Source organism: Corapipo altera, unplaced genomic scaffold (genome assembly GCF_003945725.1).
Source record: "Corapipo altera isolate COAL_440 unplaced genomic scaffold, ASM394572v1 1, whole genome shotgun sequence".
NCBI lineage: Eukaryota > Metazoa > Chordata > Aves > Passeriformes > Pipridae > Corapipo > Corapipo altera.
The window spans coordinates 42,978,015-43,002,490 of record NW_020884873.1 but is presented as its reverse complement, the minus strand read 5'-3'; the positions used below and the strand labels follow the sequence as shown (position 1 = coordinate 43,002,490).

Genomic DNA, 24,476 nt, shown 5'->3' with positions numbered 1-24,476 from the left:
GGTGGTGCATTTTACCTCCTCACTTTTAACTGACATCAGTGCCTACAAGGTACTGTCAAACTGCTTACTGCTGCCATAAATATCCCAAGTAACAAGGATACAGCTCATCACCCAACTTCACAGCAGCCCTTGTCTCCTTATGCCAGGATGCATTTGCTGGCTGGTCCACATCATTAGGATACAGACAATCTCATTTTTGTACACTCCCAGTGCCTGCTTTGTCAGTAGAGAAGGATAACATCAGGCACACGTACCTAGCAGTGGCTGGTTGATTCTTTTACCTCCTTAATTTAGCATGGGCTTTAATGCTGGAACAGAAGTTTTCTAATTGCTCATGAAGACAATGCTAGAGAATATTATAGCAATCAAGGCCAGATTCTAGCAAAAGGAAATCCAAGTACTAGGTTAATATCATTACAGCCTGCAATATCATCAGGACTGAAAGGAACAATATACAGAGAAAAAACAAGCTTCTCAAAATTAACAGAAACAAAAAAGTAGGATGTAAAGAAATTACTTAGAAGTAGTGGATTTCATGTAGAAATTAAAGTTGCTGAATTCAGTCTTTAATCTAAAAGCTACATAGTCTGGAGAAGCTCTTCAAATACCTAAAACATGTTGCAAAGAGAATAGGAAGAAGCCTTTCTGTATGCCCACAGCTAAGACAAAAAGAGATCAGGATCCAGCATGGTAGATTTATCTTTTCCTACTATCTACCTTAATACTAATAATGCCAAAAACTTACAGAGAGGAAGGATAATCTTTAACAATTTATTTCAGAGCAGACAAGTCTGTCCTGCCACATACGGTAAAGATGCAGCTGATTGTGCCATGCTGTGGAATAAAAACCAAGATGAACTTTTGCATTTCATTCAAGGATTTAAAGATTTCTAACACCACTATTGTTCAGAAATCTGACAGCTGAATATTGAAATTTGGAATCTTTAACCAAAACTGCCTTTTGGCTAATCATGTTTTTGCTACCTATTACAATGAAGTGAAAGATTTGCAAACCTTACCAACTTTTACAGCATCTGAAAGCTGATTTGACAATCCAAGCATCATGTAAAAGGAAAGAATGAAAGAGAGTTTTCTTCCTGCTACTTAGGTTAAAACTGCTAATGACTGCTGAAAGCTCAGATTTCTACTCTAGTTGCATGTGCAGATATCAACCTTAAGTGTCACAGCAAAGTTGAGAATGTATATAAAAAAAAATCTTCTTACTTTGAATATTGATTTATTTATTAATCAACTTGCTCCTTTTTCAAGTCTGTTTCCCTAATTTCCAAATTATGTGGAAGTTATTACTGCATGGTTAGACCACCAGACAGGAGAAAGAGGTGCCAGGTTACTGTACAAATAGCAGGTTATTAACAGAAGGGCCACTGAGGCATTTGGGGCAGCAGCATCAGGAGTGTTGCCTGAGTTCAGACAGACACTGCTGGGACGGGGTGAACAGCCTGAGCAACACCTGAAACACACAGCTGCCCTTTGCAAAGCTCGGGTTGAGGAGCAGCATGTGTGCCCAAACCAGTGGGCAGCAGATGCTGAAGCTCACAGGCACTGTGTACTGAAGACTTTGTCTGTGAGTGCTGTGTCAGCCTCCATCAGACCTGCGTTCCTGGAGTGCAACTTTTATTCCTCAGAGCTGCAGTGTCAGGCTCCCTGCTACCAGGCTGAATGGCAGGCTTGGTTGAGTGGAAACACAGAAAATCATAGCTGATCACAATCTTGTACCTCTTATCATTTTACTGACATGTCTTGTGTTAACAACTGGATGCGCTGCCTTACCTGGGAAAAGGCAGCGTGACAGTGTCTCAAATCCCAGGACTAATCTTTGGGGCCCTTGCTGCACAATTGGCCCTTCTGGCACCTTCACAGCACAGCAAGAATTTGAACATTTCTGCCTTTGGGCACCTAACTTTTGCCTCTGCAACAGATGCCCAGCCCATGACAATACATACTACCACCCAGTACCCAAGAAAGCCTCCACACTTGGCAGGAAGGCTGCTCAAGCAGCACAAGGAAAATACATCCACTCTATCCACATCCCAAGAGAAGGAATGTTAAATAGTTTTCCTGCACTCAAGAGCTTGCAGCTGTGATTTTTCAGTTAGGTTCATAAACACTTCATCTGCAAAAGAGGAGATAGCCTTATTTTCTTTAAGCCAGTTAGAAGATTTGCTCCAGGGAGGCCGAGTCCCTTCTTTACCTCAGAGGACTAAAACTCTCTTCTCTATGTTTGAGGGAAAGTATTCTAGGTTCCAGATATACCAGAAGCAGGTTGTTGCACTGTAATTGGCAAGGCCTCTGGGGACATTTTTACTTGCTAGGAAGGAGATGTTGAGCATGTTTTTCTGAAACCTGACTCACAACAATGCTTGTCTTGCATTCACAATGGTGTGGCAAAGTTGCAGCTCAGCCTTCTATATTAACATTCTTAAGTAATTTCTGAAATAATCTTGAAGCATAACTCAAACTGAGTTGCATACTGGGAAGCTGCTTATTAAAGGAAGTACTCTCAGTTCTTTCCCTGAGGCCTAAAGCACCTGTACTCAGTATACACCTGACACTGAAAATTAATAAGCACTTTTAAATACACAACTGAAATGAGTATTTACTACAAGTTATTACGGGCATGTGGTGGTGTCCTTCCAAACCAATCAGCCACCTACTACTTTAGTAGGTATATTTACAACCCTGTAAGCTGGAAGTTGTTTCTGATTTGACGTTATTTCAAACTACAGCTAGTCCAGCAAAAGTCTCTATATACTCCTCTTGACTTAAGAGGAAGAAACCTGACAGATTTGCCCCTGCACAACTTTACTGATTTGCAAAGAAAAGATGCACAGTGAAGTCTGAATGTGTTTACAGAATACATCCTTTAAGGCAACGATTACCAGTCTTTCTTCTGATGAGCACATGGCTAACATGCTGAGCAATACCTCTTACAGGTAAGCCAATCACAGCAGCAGTGGAAAATATTGCTAATAAGTGAACCTACCAAGTACTAAGCATTCATTTTCACAGAAGGAATAAAGTGCATATTCAAGTTCCTTTCTTTTAGATGTGAGAGAAAAATTGACTTTTTTTGGTTAAAATCTGATGCAAATTTTCCCCTTAAAATAAAATTTAGAGTTGCAACCGTCACACAAAAATTGACACTTCAAGGTTATGAACAAACTAAGTTTAATCTAAACCTAGTTTACAGTTGCATCAGATGAAGAACAATTTCAGTCTTTCCAGTCAACAAATGCAGCAGAAGCCATGTCTGTGTCCGCAGGTGATTCAATACAATAGAAGTGAATCCACAGAATCAAACAGCTGATGTAAACTTCTATACCCATGGTATATACAGTCTGGAAATTTGAAGGCCAGGTTTAGTCTGATGCTTCAAACATCCTCAACACATAGGTGGTTTCAAGCTGCCTGAAAGAAACCACTGCTATTGACTTGGGTCGCCATTCAGAGCTGGAGGGCATCCTTTGCACACCCAGAGCCCAGTTCCAAGTTCTCCAAAAGTGAACTCAAGCACACCAAAATGGCTTTGGCAGCCAAACCAGTCTGGGGCAAGTGAAGATGAGAGAGGGATTTGCTCCCAAACTGCACAAACTACATTGCTGCTGTAGATGCAGCTGGAGCCATCCCCTACAGAAACCACATTTATTGGGATGTTGGGTCTCAGGCAATGCTTTTAACCCAGGGCTGAATGACCACTTCCCAATGAACTGTGTTGCAGTGTTCCCAATGGAGCCAGATGGCAGAATTGTTATCAGCATGTAGAGCATAAGAAGTAGTAATGATGTGATCAAAATGACAATGATTTTAAAGTTTCATTCTACCCACAGTATGAATTTGAAGACAGTCATAAAAAAAGGGGCTGCTCAGGAGAAACCAAAAGCACAATTGCTGCTCCTGATGCAGATGTTCATAAAGAACAATTGCTTACTTGCAGAAGTTAGAAATTCCTTCATATAAAGGGGAACTAGGATGCATAAGATGTAATACACTTCAAAAATGCAAGCATTGTACAAGTCCATTTTACAAGCTATCATGTCTATTACATCAACATTCAACAATACAAAGCTTGTATTTATATTTAAAAATAGAATATAAACAAGTAGTAATTCACATTAAGACAATTGCCATAGCAAAATTTCTCAGAGAAAGTGCTTTACCTACACAAAATACCCTAAAGACTAACAAGCAAGCTCTAAAGTTCTCCAATTTAAGAGGGGTAGGGGTAGAAACAAAAAAAGTGCAAGTGACATCCACAATCTTGACAGAAATCAAGCATTCTGAATATGCCATGTGCCTCAGCTGAGAGTCAGGTCAGCTTCATCTGCAGAGTCGTTACACCCTAAATATGATACAACACCATTTTGAAAAAGTAAGAGAATAGTTTATTTACTTAGACATGGCTTTATTGAAGCTATAACTTAATAAATTTGATGCTCCAGCTGTAAAGTTAACTCACAGACTAAGAATTACCACAACAAGAAAAAATATAAGTAATACAAATCTACTTTGTCATCCAACTGGTAGAATTGAACCTGAAGGATGGTATTCTTTCAAGATAAGGAATTAAGACTATCACAGGACTGAATAAACAGGGAAATACAGTAAGAGTACTTCACAGTAAAATACCTCTTTATTAGGAATATATTTAAAAGTAGCTTTTTATTTCAGATAAGAAAAATAGCATTCTGACTTTTAGCCAGTGCTGATTCTGGTCATACACAACATTCTAAACAGCTAGAAAAGTTATTTGCACCATTGTTGCCCATTAACAGTTCTCCCAATTGTCCATTCACTGCTGTTTAGCTTGTTCTCAAATATGTTGGAAGAAATTCTTTGAAGGTTTGTATTTAGATCTTAGTTAAGACTGACAGACTGACTTGACAATGATTCAGCATTTGTTATTGGCTCACATACAACGTTTATAAGCTGATTTTAAAAGAACATCACAGTTCAGTAGCTTATATACAAAGACAATTGAGAGAGCAACTCTCCAGGAAGACTGTGGTAGAACAAATCCCGTTCTTCTACTATACACTTTAGTACTGTAAAGTAGCAGTGGTTTCAAGAACTTCTATACCCCTGTATAAGAGAGCACTGAAGAACAGAATATTGGAGTATTGCTATTACAATTCAAACAGCAAACTACTTTGTGTGTATTTTTTTATACTCAGTACCAAGTCTAGACTCTTTCTCTTGCCATGCTGTAACTTGAGTTAAAGGTAGTTAACTAAATCATGCTGTAAACAAAGACATAAAACCTTTGTGCAAGCTTTACTGTTTAGGAGTGAGCATGAATACTTGCCTTCTCAAAAATAAAAAAGCTTTTTAATTTTCCATCATGAGCATATAAGTATGTAGCATATTATAGAACAAATTTTTATCCAATTAAAAATGAAAGTTATGCATTTCATAGAAGTGCTATACAGCATTTGCAATGGAGTCTGTGTTTTTAGATACCTGACATCCATTTTCAATATGAGATACATCAAGGAAGGTATTCTCCAGACACATGTATTAATTTTTGGTCTTGTAATTTCTTCCATCCTCTGTAGCCAATATGAAGCTAAAAGATACCTGTTTTAAGTAGACTTCATTGTGTAGATGTTTCTTAAATGCAGATGGAAACAACTGATAATATTACAATCTCCAAATACACAAGTTTGTGGTTGTTTTAAGCAGAATTTTAAAAATATTTAGAAACACCAAAACCAGGCTATATCAGGAAGGAATCTGATACTCAAATAAATAGAAAATTTGCGTTTTAATGTCACATTGAATTTTAGTACATTTCAATCCAAGAAAAAATAAACAGACATAGTAATGAGTACAGGATTATATATATTACAATATGCCTTGTTATAATACATTTGTAGCTTTATGATAAAAAAGCTCGAGGGCAGATGGAGTTTGAGCTCATTTAAGTAATTGTCAGAACAAAGCATTAAATGCATTTCTGGAGTAAGTACTTTTATTTAATTTCAAAATCTTAAACCAGCATTAGACCTTGGCCTTTTCTTTAAAAAAAATAATTAGCTACCATGGAGCTAGCTAGGTAAGTCTTCTGACAGGTTTAAATGATACAGAAAATGCTTTTCCCAATTTTACATAAAATGAAAGGACAGACGATTTCTACAACAGCACCTATGGCGAACTCCATGTTGACCTTGACCTAGAAATGCACGTTACTGATCTCCACAAGGAACCCAGCAAATTTTGGAAGTTGTCCATTTCACATGAAAGCAAGAGAAAGGGTTATCATATGCAAAAATATTTTTTCAAACTGTTCTTAACGTGTAATTGAAAACTAAAGGCATGGTCTCTTCATTATAAAAAAATAAAGGTACAACAGAGACTCTAAAGGAAGATACTCAGCTATACTGAAGTTGCAACCCTCTGAAAGGAAGGAAAAAGGAAAAAAGTCAATTAGCTAAGCTTTATGCTCTAACCAAACTACTTACAGTGATTTTCAATGGCAAAAGCCCATGCTGACTGGGTGATCTGACAGTTCCAAATACTTTTTGTAATAATTTTTATTTGTATACAAGGACACTAAAACGATCCAGTCATGCAATGTTCACTAAGCATTCTGCATCTCTTTTCCAATCTTATAGCTAAGGATCTTGTTCCAGTCAATCTTGGTGCGGGTAACTGGCAACTGTCGACGTAAGGCCTTGAAAGTAGTGTCGGACATAGTCTGATAATTCTCACTGATAGCAGTCTGTTAAACACAAAGTCATACAAAACAAAGACACATGAAGAACAGAACTAGGACGCTATATAAACATTAAATGATTGAGAAGCTTGCTACCTCTTAAACAGGCTTAATAAAACCATGCTAAATTAAAATAATATTTTACGAAGGAAAGCTGTTAGATATAGATTGAAACTATGTGAAGAAAATTAGTGAGACATGTAATAAAGCTGGCCATAGCCAAGGTGTTTCAGCAAACCAGTGTGGTTAATCAGCAGCACAAATAAAGTGCTGATCAGAGTTAGCGCATACATCAGTAATTCCAGACACCAAAGTCTCCCAACTGTTTTTCCTAGAAGAGTGGTAAAGCTGGTCCACAACATTGTATGAACTTGAATTTAATGCATACTATACCTATTTAAAAATTCTTTATTAAAGAGCATTTTTTTTCAAGCTGACAGAACATGGTGTCTAAATTTACCTTATGTTCAAGACCTGAATGAACATCTATCCGCTTCTGCAGAGGGTATCCAGAACAGTTACACTTTTCTAACTTTGAAATGACTAATTGAAATAGGTAATGCCTAATCATATTTAGCAATACTGTCCAACAGAGTAGCCTCTGAACAGAATCTGTACAAAAATTCCATTTAGGGAATGCACTAATGCTTAAAGAGATCAGAATTGCTGATATTTGATCCTGCTAACAGCTTTTCTGCTCTCAAAAAATTACTTCTACTGTAATGTTAAGTAGGTGAGCACAATCCCTAAAAGGTATGGAAAGGCAAGACAGAGTTAACAGCAGCATGTTATCTATTTATATGGAACTGCATTATCTTAATAACAAAAGCTTGCCAGTTACAGAATACTAGCTTTGGCTAAGTATATGGTAATGCTATAACTATGAGTAAGGATACAGCATTTGTTTCCAACATACCTGATATTCATTTTCTGCAGCCTCTACGATTTTTATAAATTCCTTTGCTGTCTGGGCTTCATTCTAGGAAAAAAAGCATTTGAATTAGTCTGATATACAGCATAATTCTAGGACTAATTAGATTATGTTTTTCCTATAATTTCCTATGTTAGATTATGAATAATATCAGGTAGACTCAATGAGAACACTTGACCATATTCAGTGGCTAAACCAAAACTGAACAAAACATTAATCCAAAAGGCATATTCAGCCAAACTGCAACAAGCATAAAGATTACCATGGAGCTTATTAAAATATTTTAATTAAAAATTCTATGGTATGATAAAAAGACATACGGAACAGAACAGCATTTGGAAATATGACAATCCATACACAGGTCTCTAAAAACATGCCAAGTATTGATAACAACGTTATCAATGCTACATTTCTAGTACAAATCCAAGAAGCACCACCTAAACCAGAAGTTATAGAAACTGTTTAAGGATGCAAGTGTATGTTTGTTTTAAAAATAAAACATTTTCCACCAGTCAATCTGGAGGCAAATTAGCTGAAAAGCTTGAAAGAAGCCTCAAGAAGGAAGTGATAGTTCATGAATTTCCAAACTTCCAACTTAGATTGGAGACATTCCTAAAGGTGCTTTTGCAGAAACTGTTAAAAGGTAGAAGTGTTCTTGTCCCATGTGATCCCTCATTCCTACAAAGGCAAAGACCGGGAGAAAACTGACAATTTCAACTATAACTTCTTCAAAGTTTCAGTGAAACTGCACCTAGCAGCTGTTAAAGTGGTCCTGGACATTGCAAGAGAGATGAAGGAAGCAGCAAAGACCAAGAAGAACAAAGGAAAGGGTTTTGACTTTTCAATGAACTGGGGCAATGCTTTCAAAGGCTCTGCTAATGAAAGGAAAAAAATCAGAGATATGAGGTCTTATTTGTCTCAGAGAAAAATAAGGGATAAGAAAATAACCTTCAGCAAAATTATTTACACCTCATTTATTTCAGTTGTGCCTGTTGATGGTGTAAAATGGCTTCTCTGCAACAACAAAAAAGAGAAGCCATTGAGACTCCTACCTACCTGGTAGGTCAATCTACCTACCATTTTTTCTGTGTGAAATAGGAACTTGTACAGCCTCTGCCCTCTATAAAGCTCAAAGCCAAGGTTAAAAATTCGTAACCAGCAGCATACTTGCTTTTGTTCTAGCAAAGTTACGTAAAAGATGTTTTCCTGCTCATCGGTCTTCTGCTGCTTTACTGAATTGCAAAACAGAATTAAATTTCTTCCCAACAGAAAGTGAAGAAAAAGCTATTGAAAGGAGAACTGCATCTACATAATCTTCCCTGAAATAACTCTTATATGAATGAAAAACTAAATAGATCCCTTTGCTCAGGGAGTCAAAAGTAATTTTATATCTACTGCTCCAGAAGTGTTATCAGTTGGCACCACAATCCCCCATTCTTTATGGTGCTATTGCAACTGAAAAGCCAACAAGCCTCACTTTGTATTAATAAACAATGTTCTTTATTGATGAATTGAGCTTTTGAGCCAAATCAGTTACTGCTAGTCGTTATCATTAAAATACTTCTACTGTTCACTTTTACAACTTCTCTTTGCCAGTTTAACCTCACTGGCTTAAGTTTTATTAAAAAACACTCCAACAGAAAATTTTACTGTTTATAAACACAATTATAAACACATTTTCAAAAGCAGTAGTTGTTCATGCTGCAACATTATCAGCCCTTAAAAGATACATCTGGTACTATTTCCAAGCAATTTTTATTTCTACTGTTTGCTCCTCATTACTATAATGATCCATTTGGAAAGAAGTTGAAAAAGATGATGCTTTAAATACAGTGTGTTATGCTTCTCAAGCTGAAGCATCTGTGAAAGGGCTTTTTGTACAGAAAAGCAAGAGGCTGACAGCACCAGCTACAGACAGGGAGAAAATGAAGAGAATACCTACCACTACTTCTGAACTGGTAGCATTTGTTTACTATTTTTAGCATAGTGGTCTTCTCCTAGCAAGCAAAGGAGGCAATCTCCTACTAAAGTCAGTTACTATAACTCAAACCTCCCTCATATTCCAAAATTAATTCTATAGGTCACTCGGCAGACAAAAGTTTAAATCCAACAAAAGTGCAGAAAGACTGACAGCAAGCTAGTTAAAGCTTTAATATCAAAGTTATTTTAACTTATACAAGCCACATGCAAGCATACATTAATTTTATCTTTTTTGACTTTTTTTAAACATGAACTACATATTAGGTAAAAGTAGTAAATATCACATGCAAAATATTTGTAAATTAAAACATTAATTCCCATGCATGCAGAAGAACAGACTTGCCTCCAAACTTCTGAGCTTTTTTTTAAGCTTGCTTTTATTTTTAAATTATTCAATATACCCATTAAGGTCCTTAAAGTTCACTTACAGACACTGTTAGAGAATCTTGTATGTCTTTATGGCTCACCAGCTGAACATTACCATCTTCATAATAGTGAACCTACAGACAATTAAACAAAAAACCTCGCATTTAATGTTACAGATCAACAACATACAGGAAAATCAAAGTATTGTGTTATTTATCATAGTAACAAACCTATAAAAATCAACCAAAATGGCATAGAAAATGTTACAGAACAAAAGCAAATAGGAAAACCAAAATATTGTAGAATTTACTATTTTTGAGGGGGATTACTAAAGAGGATACTCTGGAAACATTTTTGTGTTGATATGCCTTATGCAGTATTCCATACAAAGAAGTTTAGGTTTTGATTAACATCATGAAGACAACAACATACAATTTACATGACCTTACTAGAAACGCCTGAAATGAATAGACCTGACTACTGAAAATGGTGAAGATATATTTAAAATTAGAATAGTTTTGGCAAGGTTTCAGGACACTGTGAAGTTGTTCTGCTTCCCCCAAACTGTTTCCTAGGGACAGTGCAACATTAGGCTTCCCTTTCTAGATCTGCCTGGGTTTGATATTTTCCTCTATTAGATATGGCTCATAACAAAACCTGGTATTTATCTAGACAAGGGAGTTCTTTGGAACAAAGTTTGCTAAGGTTAGATTGCAAAGCAGGATAATATCTATTTACTCTTAAAACATTGTATCTACAGAACAGCTTCCTTGATTATATTGCAGGAGGAGACCAGTAAAACTCTACCCCAAGCTAACTTTAGTACTTTTAAATTCAGTTGGGAAGGATTCGAAAACATTTAGTTCCTAATGCAACTGTTGGAAAACTTAAGAAATCCCAATGAAATGGCAAAACCCAAAGAAATATAAATCTCCCCTCTTGTCCATGACAATCCACTGCAGGGGCCCAAACCTCCTCTGTGCTCTCAGGCCAACCCCAGCACAAACATCCTATCTGTCACTGAATCACATTCTTGGCAAACAGGCCTAAAATCTTAACAGGGATGAAGAGTCAAATCTTATTCTGGGATGTGTTATATCTTAAACTAAATATGAGACATAAGTGTTCTGTACTACACCTCCCTACTGATATCTTTCTAGAATGCTAGGTCTGGGTTCAGAAGACTACAAGAAGGAGGATGTTTATGAACAGAACCTCTTGAAAAGGTTGTTAGGAGGGATATGAATAACAAATTATCTAAGAGGTAAAATTAGTAACCAGAACACTTAGTATTCCATGCACAGTTTGAACACGTTAAGCACCAGAAGGACTAAGTTTTAGTAAAAAGTTCTGCTGTTACCTTTCCCCTTACATACAGAACAAAAAGAAAATTAAACAATGGAAGAGACTCACTCTTCCATCTCCTGTATTAGAATTTATTAAGAGAAATAAAAAAAAAAGAAGAAATTGTGCAAGTGATCTTAGAAATGCTGAAGACACCTGTGATGCTGCCATTTCCCCCAACTTATTCATAAAAGGCCTTATCAGAAACAGGGCAATGGCATATTGTTGTCAAAGATTTTGCAAACAACACTGAAATTACACAAATTCCACTCATGTCTTAGGGAGTTGATATTCTATAAGATTATTTTGCTCCTTAAAAAAAATTAAAGCACCTTTTTTACTTATTTGTTTTGAGAGATGAAAGGGGAGCACTTCCACATACATTGAAGAAATTGTACACAATTTGCAAAAATTTGAAAGTGAGTTCAGAATTTCTTGGTGAAACAACTATGTCCTATACAAGCAATAAAAGCAGAACTTCTCATTGCTCTACAGAACACAGACTTTATTAAATGTAAATAATTACTTGATTTATTATGCAAAATAGTAACAAAAGACAAAATCAGCTGGTGCCCAAATTGAAAAGCTGATTAGAACTTAAGTTCCTTGGTTAAACTATTTTCTAGGCTACTGGGCTAATCTTTTATAGAATTAGGTAGACACCTGCCTCCTTGTTCTGGAAAACCTCTGAAGACATTTAATCAAAAGTGTGTGCTGTGCAGAAAATGCCTGTTTTGCTGCAAGCTGAATTTAAGTGACAAAGTCTTGAGAAGCCTAGAAGTTACTTAAGGTGCGGGATACTATGACCGTTGTGATCTGACAACAGAATAACGGGTGCCCAGATTTTGACTGTCATTACAAATGTTATGGAATTTGCCTCAGAATGGGAAATCAGATTCAGGTTCCCTTGCTTGGGTGGATCTGAACACAGCTACCATATCCTAAAATATCCTAGCCTCAGGCTATGGCTAGAAAAACATCCCTTTGCATCTTCCTTCTGAAATCATCACTGATCAGTAAGGATGAGCAAACCTCATAGGGGCAGAAAAAGAGCAGGAGAAGGGAACTTGATCTATATCTTATAAAAAACATAATAAAGTACTATGCTGATAGTCAAACTGCACTAAGATTCTAGTCCATGATCCCAGAACTGTTTTAATAAAGTCTTGCAAAGTATGCATACATATTCCAGAGAACTAATCCAGGAAGTCAAGTCTCCCTGACATGACAGTCAGACTTCCTTTGGTGTCAAGACTTCTGCCTGCTTCACATTCCTCCTTTCTGAATGCCCTAAAGCCAACAGGAAGGGCAAATTCTGAATGAAGAAGACCCAGATTAAAAAATTTCTGATAGTGTAATTGCTGAAACCACAGGTTCTGAACAACAGAATAACAGGAAAAAAACCCTATTTTTAGTTAAAATGAAAAAAAAAAAGTTCTACTTCAGAAAGGGTCTACCCTCAGGAAAGACTTGTCCCACTGTGAATTCAAGAAATAGGAAACCAAAGAGGTATATGCCTAGCTGAGGTGAATACACCTTCTGAAGTCTTCTGTATCATTACATTAAACACATATTTTGTAAGGATTAGGTAAATATGCAATTAAGTCACTCACATGTAACTGAATTGCTGCTTTGCTTACGGGGAACCCAAATTCTCTTAACATATTTAATACACTGGCCTGAGTCTCCCTCGGTAATAACTGGAGACTTTACTGACCAGGACACAGTTTGAGATAAGCATACCTGAATTTTCAAGATGCCAGCCACTTGAGTGGTTGAAGGGGTGATTGTAAACTTCCATTCTGACCTCCAACGGCCATTCCTTTAAAAAACAATAAAACAGAAATTGGATGTCACCCCACTGGTTAAGAAAAAAAATCCCAACATACAACTAAGAGTCAAAGGAAACCAGAGAATTAAGTTTGCAGTGCAACTACACATGCACAAAATCTTCCCCTAAAGACTTAGCCTCTATCAGTGAAGAACAGAATAGTTTTTCAAAATATTTAACCTCAGTTTTCAATGTGGACCAAAGAGATTTATTAGTTAGGATATTTTAAGAATAGGACTTCTGAAAATACCTAAAGCCTCCAGTGTTCTTTCCGTCTTTCAGCATTAATTAGGCATTTACAGTCAATATTTTGTTTCCAGGACCTGGATGACTTGCTGGATCAGTCAAAGTCATACTTCACCTCAGGCTATCAAAAACTTGAATGGAAGGAACATTCAAGTAGCAAGACTTTCTGCTATGCTGAGCTGTAACTAGGCCTTTTAGCTCTTCTAGTATTTCCCTTTCAGGACAACTATTTCCTTCCAGTTCTCTTCCACAAATTCAGCATCCTTGTCAAAAGGCTTAAAGGGAGTTTCAAACATCTGGAAAACAGCACGAGGAGAGTGGAGTTTCACCTGATTTCTTTCCAGTAGACTAGACATCTTTTTATTCAGTTATGAGGTTAGTGGATTAGAAGGTTAGTACACTGAAGCTGTATTAAGAATGCATGGCAGCTCTCCCTGATTCCTCCTGTGTTTGCACTTAAAGAAGGAAAGAAAGTTAATACTAGGAGTTCCAGTCCTGCTAATGTTAGGTGTAACTTCCAGTGCTCCAGTGCATTCAACAATGGGAGAGAAAGAGATAAAATACTAAAATTAACAGCTACTAATGAATCTATATAATGACACATCTTAGATACAAACAACAATAACTTAACTATAAAGCATTTGGTTATTATTTCAGACAAATTCCAAATTATCACTGAAAATTCAGAGTAAAGCAATTCAGAAGCTTGTTGGCATCATTGAAAAAACACTGAAAGGTTGCCCAACTCAGTGACACTAATAACTGGTAGCCTTATAGACTAACCCATTGGTTATGAGAAAGCTTACATGCTGAACTACACTTCAGGTATAGCTTTTAGATGCCTGGGATTCAATAGCTAGCTAACAGATTTGTTTGCTTCTTAGCCACTTTGTGGTCCCTTGAAGTTAAGAAGACCACAGTGTTTCCAGTCTGGGATATCTTTTTTGCCCTTAAGATGCTTTCCAAAAAAAAAAAAAGAAGGAGTTAAAAGTTCAGAAGAACCCTTCTGTAGGAAATGCTCTGAGGTAAAAACAAAGTTATTACTTTATTTAGTTCTACTGACTTCAGATGTTTTGCAAGAGATTAACTATCCTTCCTTTTCTTCCACATTCTTTAATAAGCCATCTATCCTACTATATTGATAGTATTTCAGATAATCACAGAGTATTTTTATTTGGTATGTATTGGTTTTCTATCATCCAACAAACTTGCTCTCATGGTAGGTTGACAGCCTTCCAAATGCCTAAGAAGTTGGGACACCCTGAGGATAAATACTGCCTGTAGCTTGGGCTGGATATCCAGACATACAGCTGCATCACTGAGGAGCATGGTTAACTTTGAATCCATTTCTCCATCCCCATATCCCCCAAACCAATAGGCATTATTACAACTCGCTAAGAATGAGAATTAGAGTCTGACTATCCCCCTGAAAAACTCTTAGAAACATGGTAAATATTTACCCATAACTTTAATAAAGAAAACTTCCAAGAAACATTTTCTCTATTTATACAACGTTGCTACATATCTATCTCTCTTCTTTAAAGACTATAATATTAAAGTAACTATTTGGAATATCAAAATTCATTCACACTTCCAAATAAAAAAGAAAATCAGTGTTATTATTTCAAGTTACTTTTTGTATTGATGTAAAACATGCAGACTTAACTAGTCAAGTTTAAGTCAATAGGAAAAATAACTTATTAGCTGTACCAATTCAATAAAAATCGCTGTGCTGGGCAAATAATTTAACTGATATATACACATGGTGAAATTACTATGCATATGTAATATCCACCTTCAGCATTAGAAAACAAAGATTTCTGCAGTCCTGTCATTAGCCATGGGATTACTAAATATAAATTTCAAGCAGATGGAAAACAGCAAATAAAATAATAAATAAATAAATTTCTTCAGACAGCTGCATATATTAGTTATCTTTAGGGTATAACCTCCTTAACCCATTCCTGATACTGTGATATTTATCTAAACTCTGGCCAGTTTCCTGTAAGGTGCTATCCAAAGTTCACTCCAGACTGTGGAAAACATCTATCAACCAAGTCCAGAAAAAACAGAAATGTGCAGTTTGTAAGAGTTCATTTCATCCAAAATTATCTTTATCTACCTCTCACAAAAATTAATCACTCAAATCCTACTGTAAATAATTTCTGGTCACTTCTCTAAAACATTCAAAACAGGAGGAGCTGGTTTTATTCTGTCAATCACAAAGGAAGCAACACACACAAAAGCAACTGCCTTAGGGAATACAGCCATGGTATTGGTGCCAGTGTGATAAACTGTGTCATATGGAATTTTATAAAGTTCTGCAAAGGAGATGCAGGCATGCAGTCTGACATTTTACTTACCACAAAGGAAAAGATGTCTACAGTTTTGGCAGAAAAATGTGGAGTGGGGTGAAGGGAGAAAAAAGTCACATACAAGATGTATACTCATATTCTTCTCTGAACTAAGGATTATCAGTGATGTGGCACTTAATCAGTTTGCTGTATTTTACTCTGTGTGTATCCATACAGAAACTTACCAAAAATTTTTTGCTTGGAACTGATGGCTCTCTATGCATGCAATAATGGTTTGCTGTCCATCAATTGTTTTACCATACACCTGAATTAAGAAAAAACAAGAACAGTAAAAAAGTAAAAAAAAGAACAGAGTCCAGCTTTCAGTATATCTTGCTCAAACTGCTTAGAGCTACCTGGTTCTACTACTGTTAAACTGTAAAATTTCATTTTATAACCATTATGGTTCTCACATAATATTTTATACATGAAACATTAAAGTGTTTATTACAAAGCAGAAAAATCTAAGATTAGAAAAACTAAAGGTCAAACATCTTAACTGAATTTCATGTGAGCTCATTTGTCTGCAACTATAGGAATTTTAAGCCTATAGCAGTGACTACAGAGGCTATATATATATTACCAGCTGGGTTTCAAACATCAGTTATTCTACACTTAAATGATGATTTAAGCCTGTACAGAATAGCAAAAAGGAGACTAAATGGGAGAGTTTGGTCCTCTGTTCTGCTTTATCCCTCAAAATCAAATACTACCAAATATTATCTCAATGAACATCCAATCTGATTTCCTTTACGGGAGCTGGAACTCACCTGACTGCCTGGGAATCCAATCCAACTTGTCAATTCAGCAACTGATTTTTTTCCCTAGTTAATTTTTCTGTCACATCAACATAAAGCACAGGACAGCTATCAGTAGATCAGTTTGCTGAGGTTTAAATAGTCATAGGGCTTGTAACGGCAAATGAATGCCATTTTAGTCCAGACTGAGAGGTTTTACTTTAAGAAGCTGTAAGAACCTCCAATTCTGGTGGTAAGAATACAGCACTTTGACATATAGGAGATATGATGGAGAGAAAACAGTTTGCTCTACTAAGACAGTTTTCAGTAAACTAAGTTAAGGCAGACATTTGTATCATGGATTTCCTCTCCCTCCCACCAACCCCTTCCTCCTCTGCCACCCCCCACCCCAAGCAACCAGCCAGGTAGCCAGGATCAGTGGGATCAACCTGCAGTACTCCACAGAAGATCTGAATGCTTTACAAAATGTAAATAAAAATGCTTCAAAACTGAGAGGTAAGTCTTCACTATGACCTACTAATAACCAGTAGTAACTACTAACCACCGACTAATAATCCAATAGCTGAAGTATTAAACTTCTGAAGCCTTCCCTTATTTCCCTGTATGAATTCCTGACAGGACTAAGTTCTTTACAGTCAAAAATGCTATCTTCCTGGTTTACAAATAGCTACTTTTTAAAAATTTATTTCTATCTATAGTGGTACAGTGGTTATGTAATTTAGCACTTACTGTGCAAACACCATTTGGATAGTGTTCCTTCACATAGGCTTTCATTGCTGTTTCAACTGAATTTCTCCACGATTCTATGGCATTTTCAACTTCGTGGGGTCTAGGATCAGTAGCCTCCTTTCTTAAGTGATCAAATTTAAAAGAAATCTTGTTCTTGGGATCCAAAAATTTTCCATTTCCCAAATCACCATGTTCTGTTATCAAAACCTGTGTTAATAAAATTTTAGTTAAAATTTTACATTTACATTTATATATATATATTAAAAAATTTATTAAATTATAAAATCAGTTATTAACATTTGCTATTTAATAAAGAGGGAAAGAAATGCCATGCCCAGTCTGATTATATCCCACATTTAACTGAAGCCTACTCACATCCAGACTCACACTTTATTATGCATACAAAACATGCATATAGCAAGAGAGAAAGCTAATGTGATACATTGCCTCAGAAAACAAATTTGAATCTTACCCTCTTACTGCAACAAACAATGCAAGATATAAATTCATGTCTTCTAGTACTGAAGATGAAGCAAATAGTTTTTACAGCTCCAAAAAAACATCTGACTGAATTCAGCCAACATCACAGACTGAAATTTCAACCTTTTTAGTTGCCCCTATGTGATTAACTTATGGAACTGGTACTACTGGAGGGGCACAATCTCTATGTTTTGGTGGGGAAGATGCATTTCTTCTAATTTTCTTGCCAAGAAATGTTCCAATACCAGAACATCTTTAAGAGTTTAAGGAAGATCACAAGTATTTAGTTGTATTTGTACCTGTTCATCATAACCGTCAATTTTTACTGGAGTAAACTGGTCCAAGTTGTACTGTGCAAATGCACTACAAGAGAAAAAAACAACAACAAAAGGCTGCATCAAGCACAATCTTTTTCTTTAGTAGCTGCAAGATATTTAAGTCATAGCTAATAATCTGAGCAATGATGCATAATAAAATATCAATTCTTTATTATCTAGCAGCCCCAGATTCTTGGAATCATCTTGGTTCACTCAGTGCTCATATTACAGATTCTAAACACCATTTCACAAAGATATATGTTCAAAACTAACCTGATGTAGACAAACACATAAGCTTTACAGTAACCCATAGAAACTGGAGGATGAGATAAAGTTTAAATTCAACGGGGATCCAACTTACTAAGCCAGACATCTCTGTTCTTACAGATGAAATTAATTTTGGCATAAAACACAGTAGGCATAATGTTTTGACATAAAAGTAGGGTCTAAGATGTTTAGTAACTTCTACTAAGAAATAGAAAACAAAATCCAAAAAGGTGAGGACTAATTCCAAAATCCAAGTCATCCATTTCCAAAACAGCTGCTCTAATCATTAGGATACAACACAGATCTCTCCTCTGCCAAAAATTTAATCTTGATCAAAGATGCCCAACACACACAATACAGTTTTACTTGCCAAGCACACATCTTTTAAACAAACCACTTACTGATTATGAAAGTCTAACTGAAAAAACATCTTGCTTTTATGCAACTGAGTATGTGGCATCTGGTACTTACTGCGCTGCTCCTTCCCTGAGAAGATTATCATTATTAAGCAGCAACCGAACATCTGAAAGGAGATATTCACAACATAAAAGTACAGTTAACTCAGAAACTTGTTTCAGTCACATAACAAATGTTAACAGACTGTACAAAGCAAAAAACCCAAACCACTCCATACCCACTGAGATTACTAGGTAGGCAGTTTATTGCTTTGTATTTCATAATTTTGACTGAACAAAATGAAAAGAATGGTATAGAAATGGATCTCTTCCAACACAATCTGGTAAGCAGATATAAGCCATATTCAACAGGCTGTGTGACACCTCTAGGAATCTGTCAAACTAGTTTTTAGAGTTCTGAATGAGAACAGCACAGAATTCTAACAAGTTCACTTTAAAGATGTATAATACCAAATCCCTCACACTATATTGTTGTTACTGTATTCTGATGACACTTATACAGTATGTGTTGCACTTACTGTTTTTTAAGCCTTACCAGTTTTGGTCTTGTTCCATAATGACACTCTACTAGTCAGAGGACAATATATGACAACAGCATTTCTTCTACCATCATACAAGAAACATATGAATACAGAATAAAGTAAATACTCTCCTCAGAATAACTTCATATTTACTATGGAGCAAATTTGTTATTTATGTGCTTGACTTACTTCCTTATTATTTACTAGGCACTGTTTAATAATAATTTAATGCACTGCTCATAAACTAACCAATCATTAGTCTCTCCATACCACATTACACTCTTCTAAATATTCCCAAGGTATCATTCAAGTGAAAAAAAAAAAACACCCTGGACTGAATTTGAAGTATTTTTCTTTAAAAACACACAAACAAAAAAACCCTCCTCGAATGAACCAAAAAAAAAAAAAAAGAAACCCACCTAAACTAAAACACTCCACAACTACCCCCACCCTCCTAAACCAAACAAAATCACAATTTACAGAACTGGAACTGAAAGTTTTCTTTCTCTTTTTAAGAATGCAGTCTGAATCTCATTGAACACTGGACACACATTTATGATCAAATGTTTGCTATGTATTTTCAAACATTATTTTTGAGGAGGTAGTTGCAACTATGAACTAGCTTAACAATAAAGTTTATAGCAGTACTACTGTAAGAAATTTTAATAACCTTCAGGGAGCTGAGTTAAGCTGCTCACCAACTGCTTACTTCACAAATGCAGTACTAGTTAAGTTTAAATAATAATCAGCTGGTCACAGTTCAACTCAAAAACAAGAGACTTGAAAAAGAATTGCATTCTTTAACAAATTTAAGCTCTCTCCTGTCTGAAATTGAACTACAGGTTCAGTATACCTAATTTACTTCTTTATTTAAATAGCTTCAGAGACATTTGTAAACCACAGCTTTAAAACATATGCCTTTTTATACAGTATGTATGCCCACATATCTTGATGCCAGACAAACACAACAATTCTTAAAGAAAAGTAACATCTTAGGTAAAGTTCGGGCAACAAGAGTTGAGACAAGGTAATTTTAAATTTCCTTTCAGTTTACCAATACACTCAGTAAAATGAAGTGTGCCCAGAACTTAAGGGTCAGAAATGTTTGGAGAAGATTAATATTCTTTCCACAAATGGCATTAGGCAGTAGTCCTCTATATATTCAAGGTTAAGTATTTGTAATGCTATTCCTTCTTAAAACAGAAAAAAAGACCATTTTAATTTCAGCTAGTTTAATTTCTGTTGAAAAATACAGTTGTTTATCAAACACCGAAAATAGTACATGTGGTTTCTAAATGAAAACCCCAGCACCTGTTAATTCATGACTGATTAAAAACAGAGAGAAAGCTTGTTCTTACATCACAAAGAAAAGTAGTACTTTCCTCCATTTAAACTTCAAGCTGTCTCGTGACAAAAGGTTATTATGCCAAGCTACAAAACCAGCTCTTACAGTGTGGGAGCTACTACTATGTGAACTACATGAAACTCAGGAGAGTGATCAGCAATACAATTTTGGATATAGATGCCTTAAGTGAAAGGACAGAGCAGACAGATACTCACCATTGAACACCTCATTGAATTCCCCAGGAGGAGCATGAATTATGAATTTTGCCGCTATACGCACCTTAAATACAAAAACAATCAGGTAGTTGTATATACTTGTATTCATTCCTATTCAAACCAGTTATGCATTATGTAATTTTAATAGCCAGACATGAATTTTTTCAACTCCTACTGTTTCACATATTTGTTTCGATTATTTTAACTTCCTGTCTTCATTAAAAACACAGAATGTAAAGTTCCACCTCTTCAGACAGAATAAAGCAGATTATATGTGATGGAAGCAGATGAAGAAATTGAATCATTCATGTTTTGTAATTATTGGCAAAAAGAAAAAGATGAATATAACACATAAGATCAGTAACATATTCGCAATCTATTTTAACTTTCAGTCCATGGATGCCTGGGAATCAATACACAATCCAAAAGAGCCAGAAACCATGATGAATATACACTTGATCTTCAAAGCCTCTCTTCTAATTTTACTACACATCCTATGGTTCTATACTTTCCAAAAGGTCCACAGGTAGACAGTAACTGATAGACTACACAAGTTTAAAACCACTGCAGAGACACTAAACCATGTAATTTCACCTGCATCTACCTATGACCTCTTATTGCCACAGGATCAACAGATAAAGTTTAAAAAAACCACCTTGAGATCTTAATTAATGCAAGTCCTCCAACAATTGCCTTCAGCCACAACTTCTTGCAAAGAAAATAGAGCATAAGCCAGGATTTCCACTACAAGTATGTGCACCTGCCCTGGCTTTCTCCCTTCTGCTTGCACAAGCCCTTGTACAATAACACAGTGAATAAAATCAGAAAGGTTATTGCTCTTTTTTTTCCTCAGACCAGTTCCCTGACCTGGTTCACTGCACAGCTACAGATACATGTGCTTGCAAAAGAAACACAAAAATACTTTTTTAATGTGAAAGAACTTAAAACCTCTCAACTATTACCTTATTTACAGAATGTCACTCAGAAGATTTGCTTTCATTTATTCTTCTTTCCCCCTTAAACTGTTATGGGTACCCATTATAGAAACTAATTAAATAAATGTTGGTTCCCTAATTTCACCTGACAAAAGTTCCTATCTTTCATACTTTACAGTCATCCAAGTTCAGCAGACACTCTAAGCTCTCTTGCATGCTTGATATGATGTTGCTATTCAAACACAGGATACCACTTGAATCATAGTTCCCATTCCTAACACCTTCAATTACATTTCTGTGGAATAAAGAGCTGGGAGATTCAGTGTCTGCACTCTCTGAGAGCACTGTTTGAAATTAAGGTTTTTCAGAACCACCATACTCCATTAACAAATATCTAAAAATAACTAAAGAATGCCTCGCATTTACACATTTATATGTATTTGAAACTACAAAAGAACTGTCTGAGCATGCTAAAGCTCTTGAACTGACTTGCAAACAGCTTTTACTAGCAGCAATACAGCCAGTGCTCAGGCCCCTCGTTATTGACACAGCCCAAATTTCAAACAGTCTCCAGGAGAGGTGACTCAAGCTTAGAGTACCCTGACAGTGCTTAGCTGCATCACTAGCAGTGTTAAAACCTCAAGTGACCAGCCTAGGCAGCATTCAGCTCACAAACAGCACACCACCACTAGAGCTGCTAATGGAAATGGAAAAGCTGTCAGTTCCAAACTTTCTAACCTGAATGCAACGTTTTGGATTGCAGACAGCCTTTATCTGCTACCTCAAATGTTCACATCAGAACTCTTCTCTCCATGTAAACATGAATTTGCATTATACTGAGATAAATGTAACAGGCTTTACTCTTCTCAAAAGAGACAGAGAGACAAGAGCATCTTCTTCTATGGCAACTTAAAGCCATAGAAGCCAATTAAAGCACTTGCCCAGGTAAGAAGAAAGAAGACTTGGATTATCTCCTTTGAACCAAAGGAACTAATCTGCATTAGCAAGATTATGCCAACCACCAATCTGCACACTCCATACCTCTCCTGCTGAAGTCAGGGCACTGTACTCAGCTCAATGTTCAATCCAAAGAAAAAAAAAAGGATGTGAAATACAGCTAACCTATGATACTATTAAAGCACTCAAGAAGGAGAAGGGGAAGACCGGCTCCAAGATTCTATCATCAGGGCATTTTACCAAATGACCAACTGTGGTGGTTTTGGTTGGGGTTTTCTTCTCAGTGGCTGGTATGGGGCTGTGTTTTGGATTTGTGCTGAGCACAGGGTTGATAATATATAGATGTTTTTGTTATTGCTGAATAGCATTTGCATCGAGCCAAGGCCTTTTCTGCTTTTTGTACTGCCACACTGGCAAAGAAGTTGGGGGTCCATGGGATGTAGGGAGAAGACACAGCCAGGACAGGTGACCCAAACTGATTGAAGGGATATTCCATACCATATGACATCATGCTCGGTATATAAAGGGGGGGGGGAAGGAGGAGGAAGGGGGAGATGTTTGGAGTGATGGTGTTTGTCTTACTAAAGTCACCGTGACACGTGATGGGGCCCTGCTCTCCCAGACATGGCTGAACACCTGCCTGTCTATGGGATGTGGTGAATTAATTCCTTGGTTTGCTTTGCTTTTGTGCATGGCTTTTGCTTTCCCTGTTAAACTCTCTTTATCTCAACCCACGAGTTTTCTCACTTTCACCCTTCTGATTCTCTCCCTGATCCCACTGATGGGACAGTGTGGGGCTTGGTGGCTGATACCAATAACCACCAATAGTCAGGGCTGATACCAATAACTACCAATGGGCCTCACACTTAAGAGCAAGTATTTAGTATTTTTGCTTTCAGCAAACATATCTTCCTGTCTCAACTGGACTAAAGTGCAGCAGACTCCTGGCTCAAAGTTAGATGAAGGAACACTTCAGGTGAACAGGACTGCTCACCCCTGCCAAGGCCAGATTAGCTCTGGGCAAGCAGAAAAACAAGACTCAGAGACATTTGGAGCCCTGAAATAACAAGTCCATCAATTCTGGGCTGGCAGAAGCTATATAAGCAAAACTTGGGTGCCCAAACTGTACTCTGAATGACTGCATGCTTTAAACCTGTAATATCTCTAAGGTGAGATATTAGGTCTTTACTAAAACTGGAATACTACCTCATTTTCACCTGTTTTGGTAACGTAAAACTGCTTTTGCTTCTTTTTTCGCTATCAGCAAAAATTATTCTTAGCAGTCTGATTAGCTATGGTATAAGTAATATTCATTCCAAAACATTCAACAGTAACAGATGCTTCTTCAGGACAGACCAAACTAAACATTACTTTTAATGAACATTTTCCTAGTAAATTCAATGCCTCACTAAGAATTTTTTCAGTGTGATAATTCATCATAGATGACACTTTTCACAGAACAAAAACACAATCATGCAAATTTGCAATGAACATCTCACCAAGTATAAAGTATATTCAATGCTTACAGTAGCAAAAAACCTGAGGTGTCTTCAGAAATTGCATCTGTCAGCTAAGACTCTGCATTTTGTTAACCTGCCTTTGTGAAGCCAATTTAAAAGTAATGAACTTTGCTTCAGCAGTTAAGCCAAATTAACTTATCTGTGATGACTATTTGAAAAAGCTGTAATTCCCCAACTCATATATACAGGGAGCCCATATAAAAGAATTAAACCCAGTAGTCTCACTTAGCA

The 24,476-nt window shown here is 36.4% G+C and overlaps 1 protein-coding gene across 1 annotated transcript; it reads right to left on the bottom strand.

Annotated features, from left to right (window-relative positions):
• Window positions 1–3,176: 3,176 nt before the first annotated feature.
• Window positions 3,177–20,942, bottom strand: CAPZA2 (capping actin protein of muscle Z-line subunit alpha 2). The gene is made up of 9 exons (XM_027659758.1): window positions 20,834–20,942; window positions 18,808–18,859; window positions 18,052–18,115; window positions 17,273–17,479; window positions 15,971–16,050; window positions 13,098–13,176; window positions 10,073–10,144; window positions 7,650–7,712; window positions 3,177–6,739 (listed from the first exon to the last, which is right to left on the bottom strand). The coding sequence occupies exons 1-9, from the start codon at window positions 20,940–20,942 to the stop codon at window positions 6,599–6,601; spliced, it is 867 nt and encodes a 288-aa protein (XP_027515559.1). The 3' UTR covers window positions 3,177–6,598.
• Between the last annotated feature and the right edge of the window lie 3,534 nt (window positions 20,943–24,476).

Excerpts from the sequence above, each read along its gene's own strand:
- CAPZA2 (XM_027659758.1), bottom strand. The coding sequence starts at position 20,942 with ATGAATACAAGTATATACAACTACCTGATTGTTTTTGTATTTAAGGTG. Across the intron at positions 18,860-20,833 it reads ATTCAATGAGGTGTTCAATG|ATGTTCGGTTGCTGCTTAAT; the intron begins GTGAGTATCTGT and ends ATCTCCTTTCAG. Across the intron at positions 6,740-7,649 it reads CTGCAGAAAATGAATATCAG|ACTGCTATCAGTGAGAATTA; the intron begins GTATGTTGGAAA and ends TGTGTTTAACAG.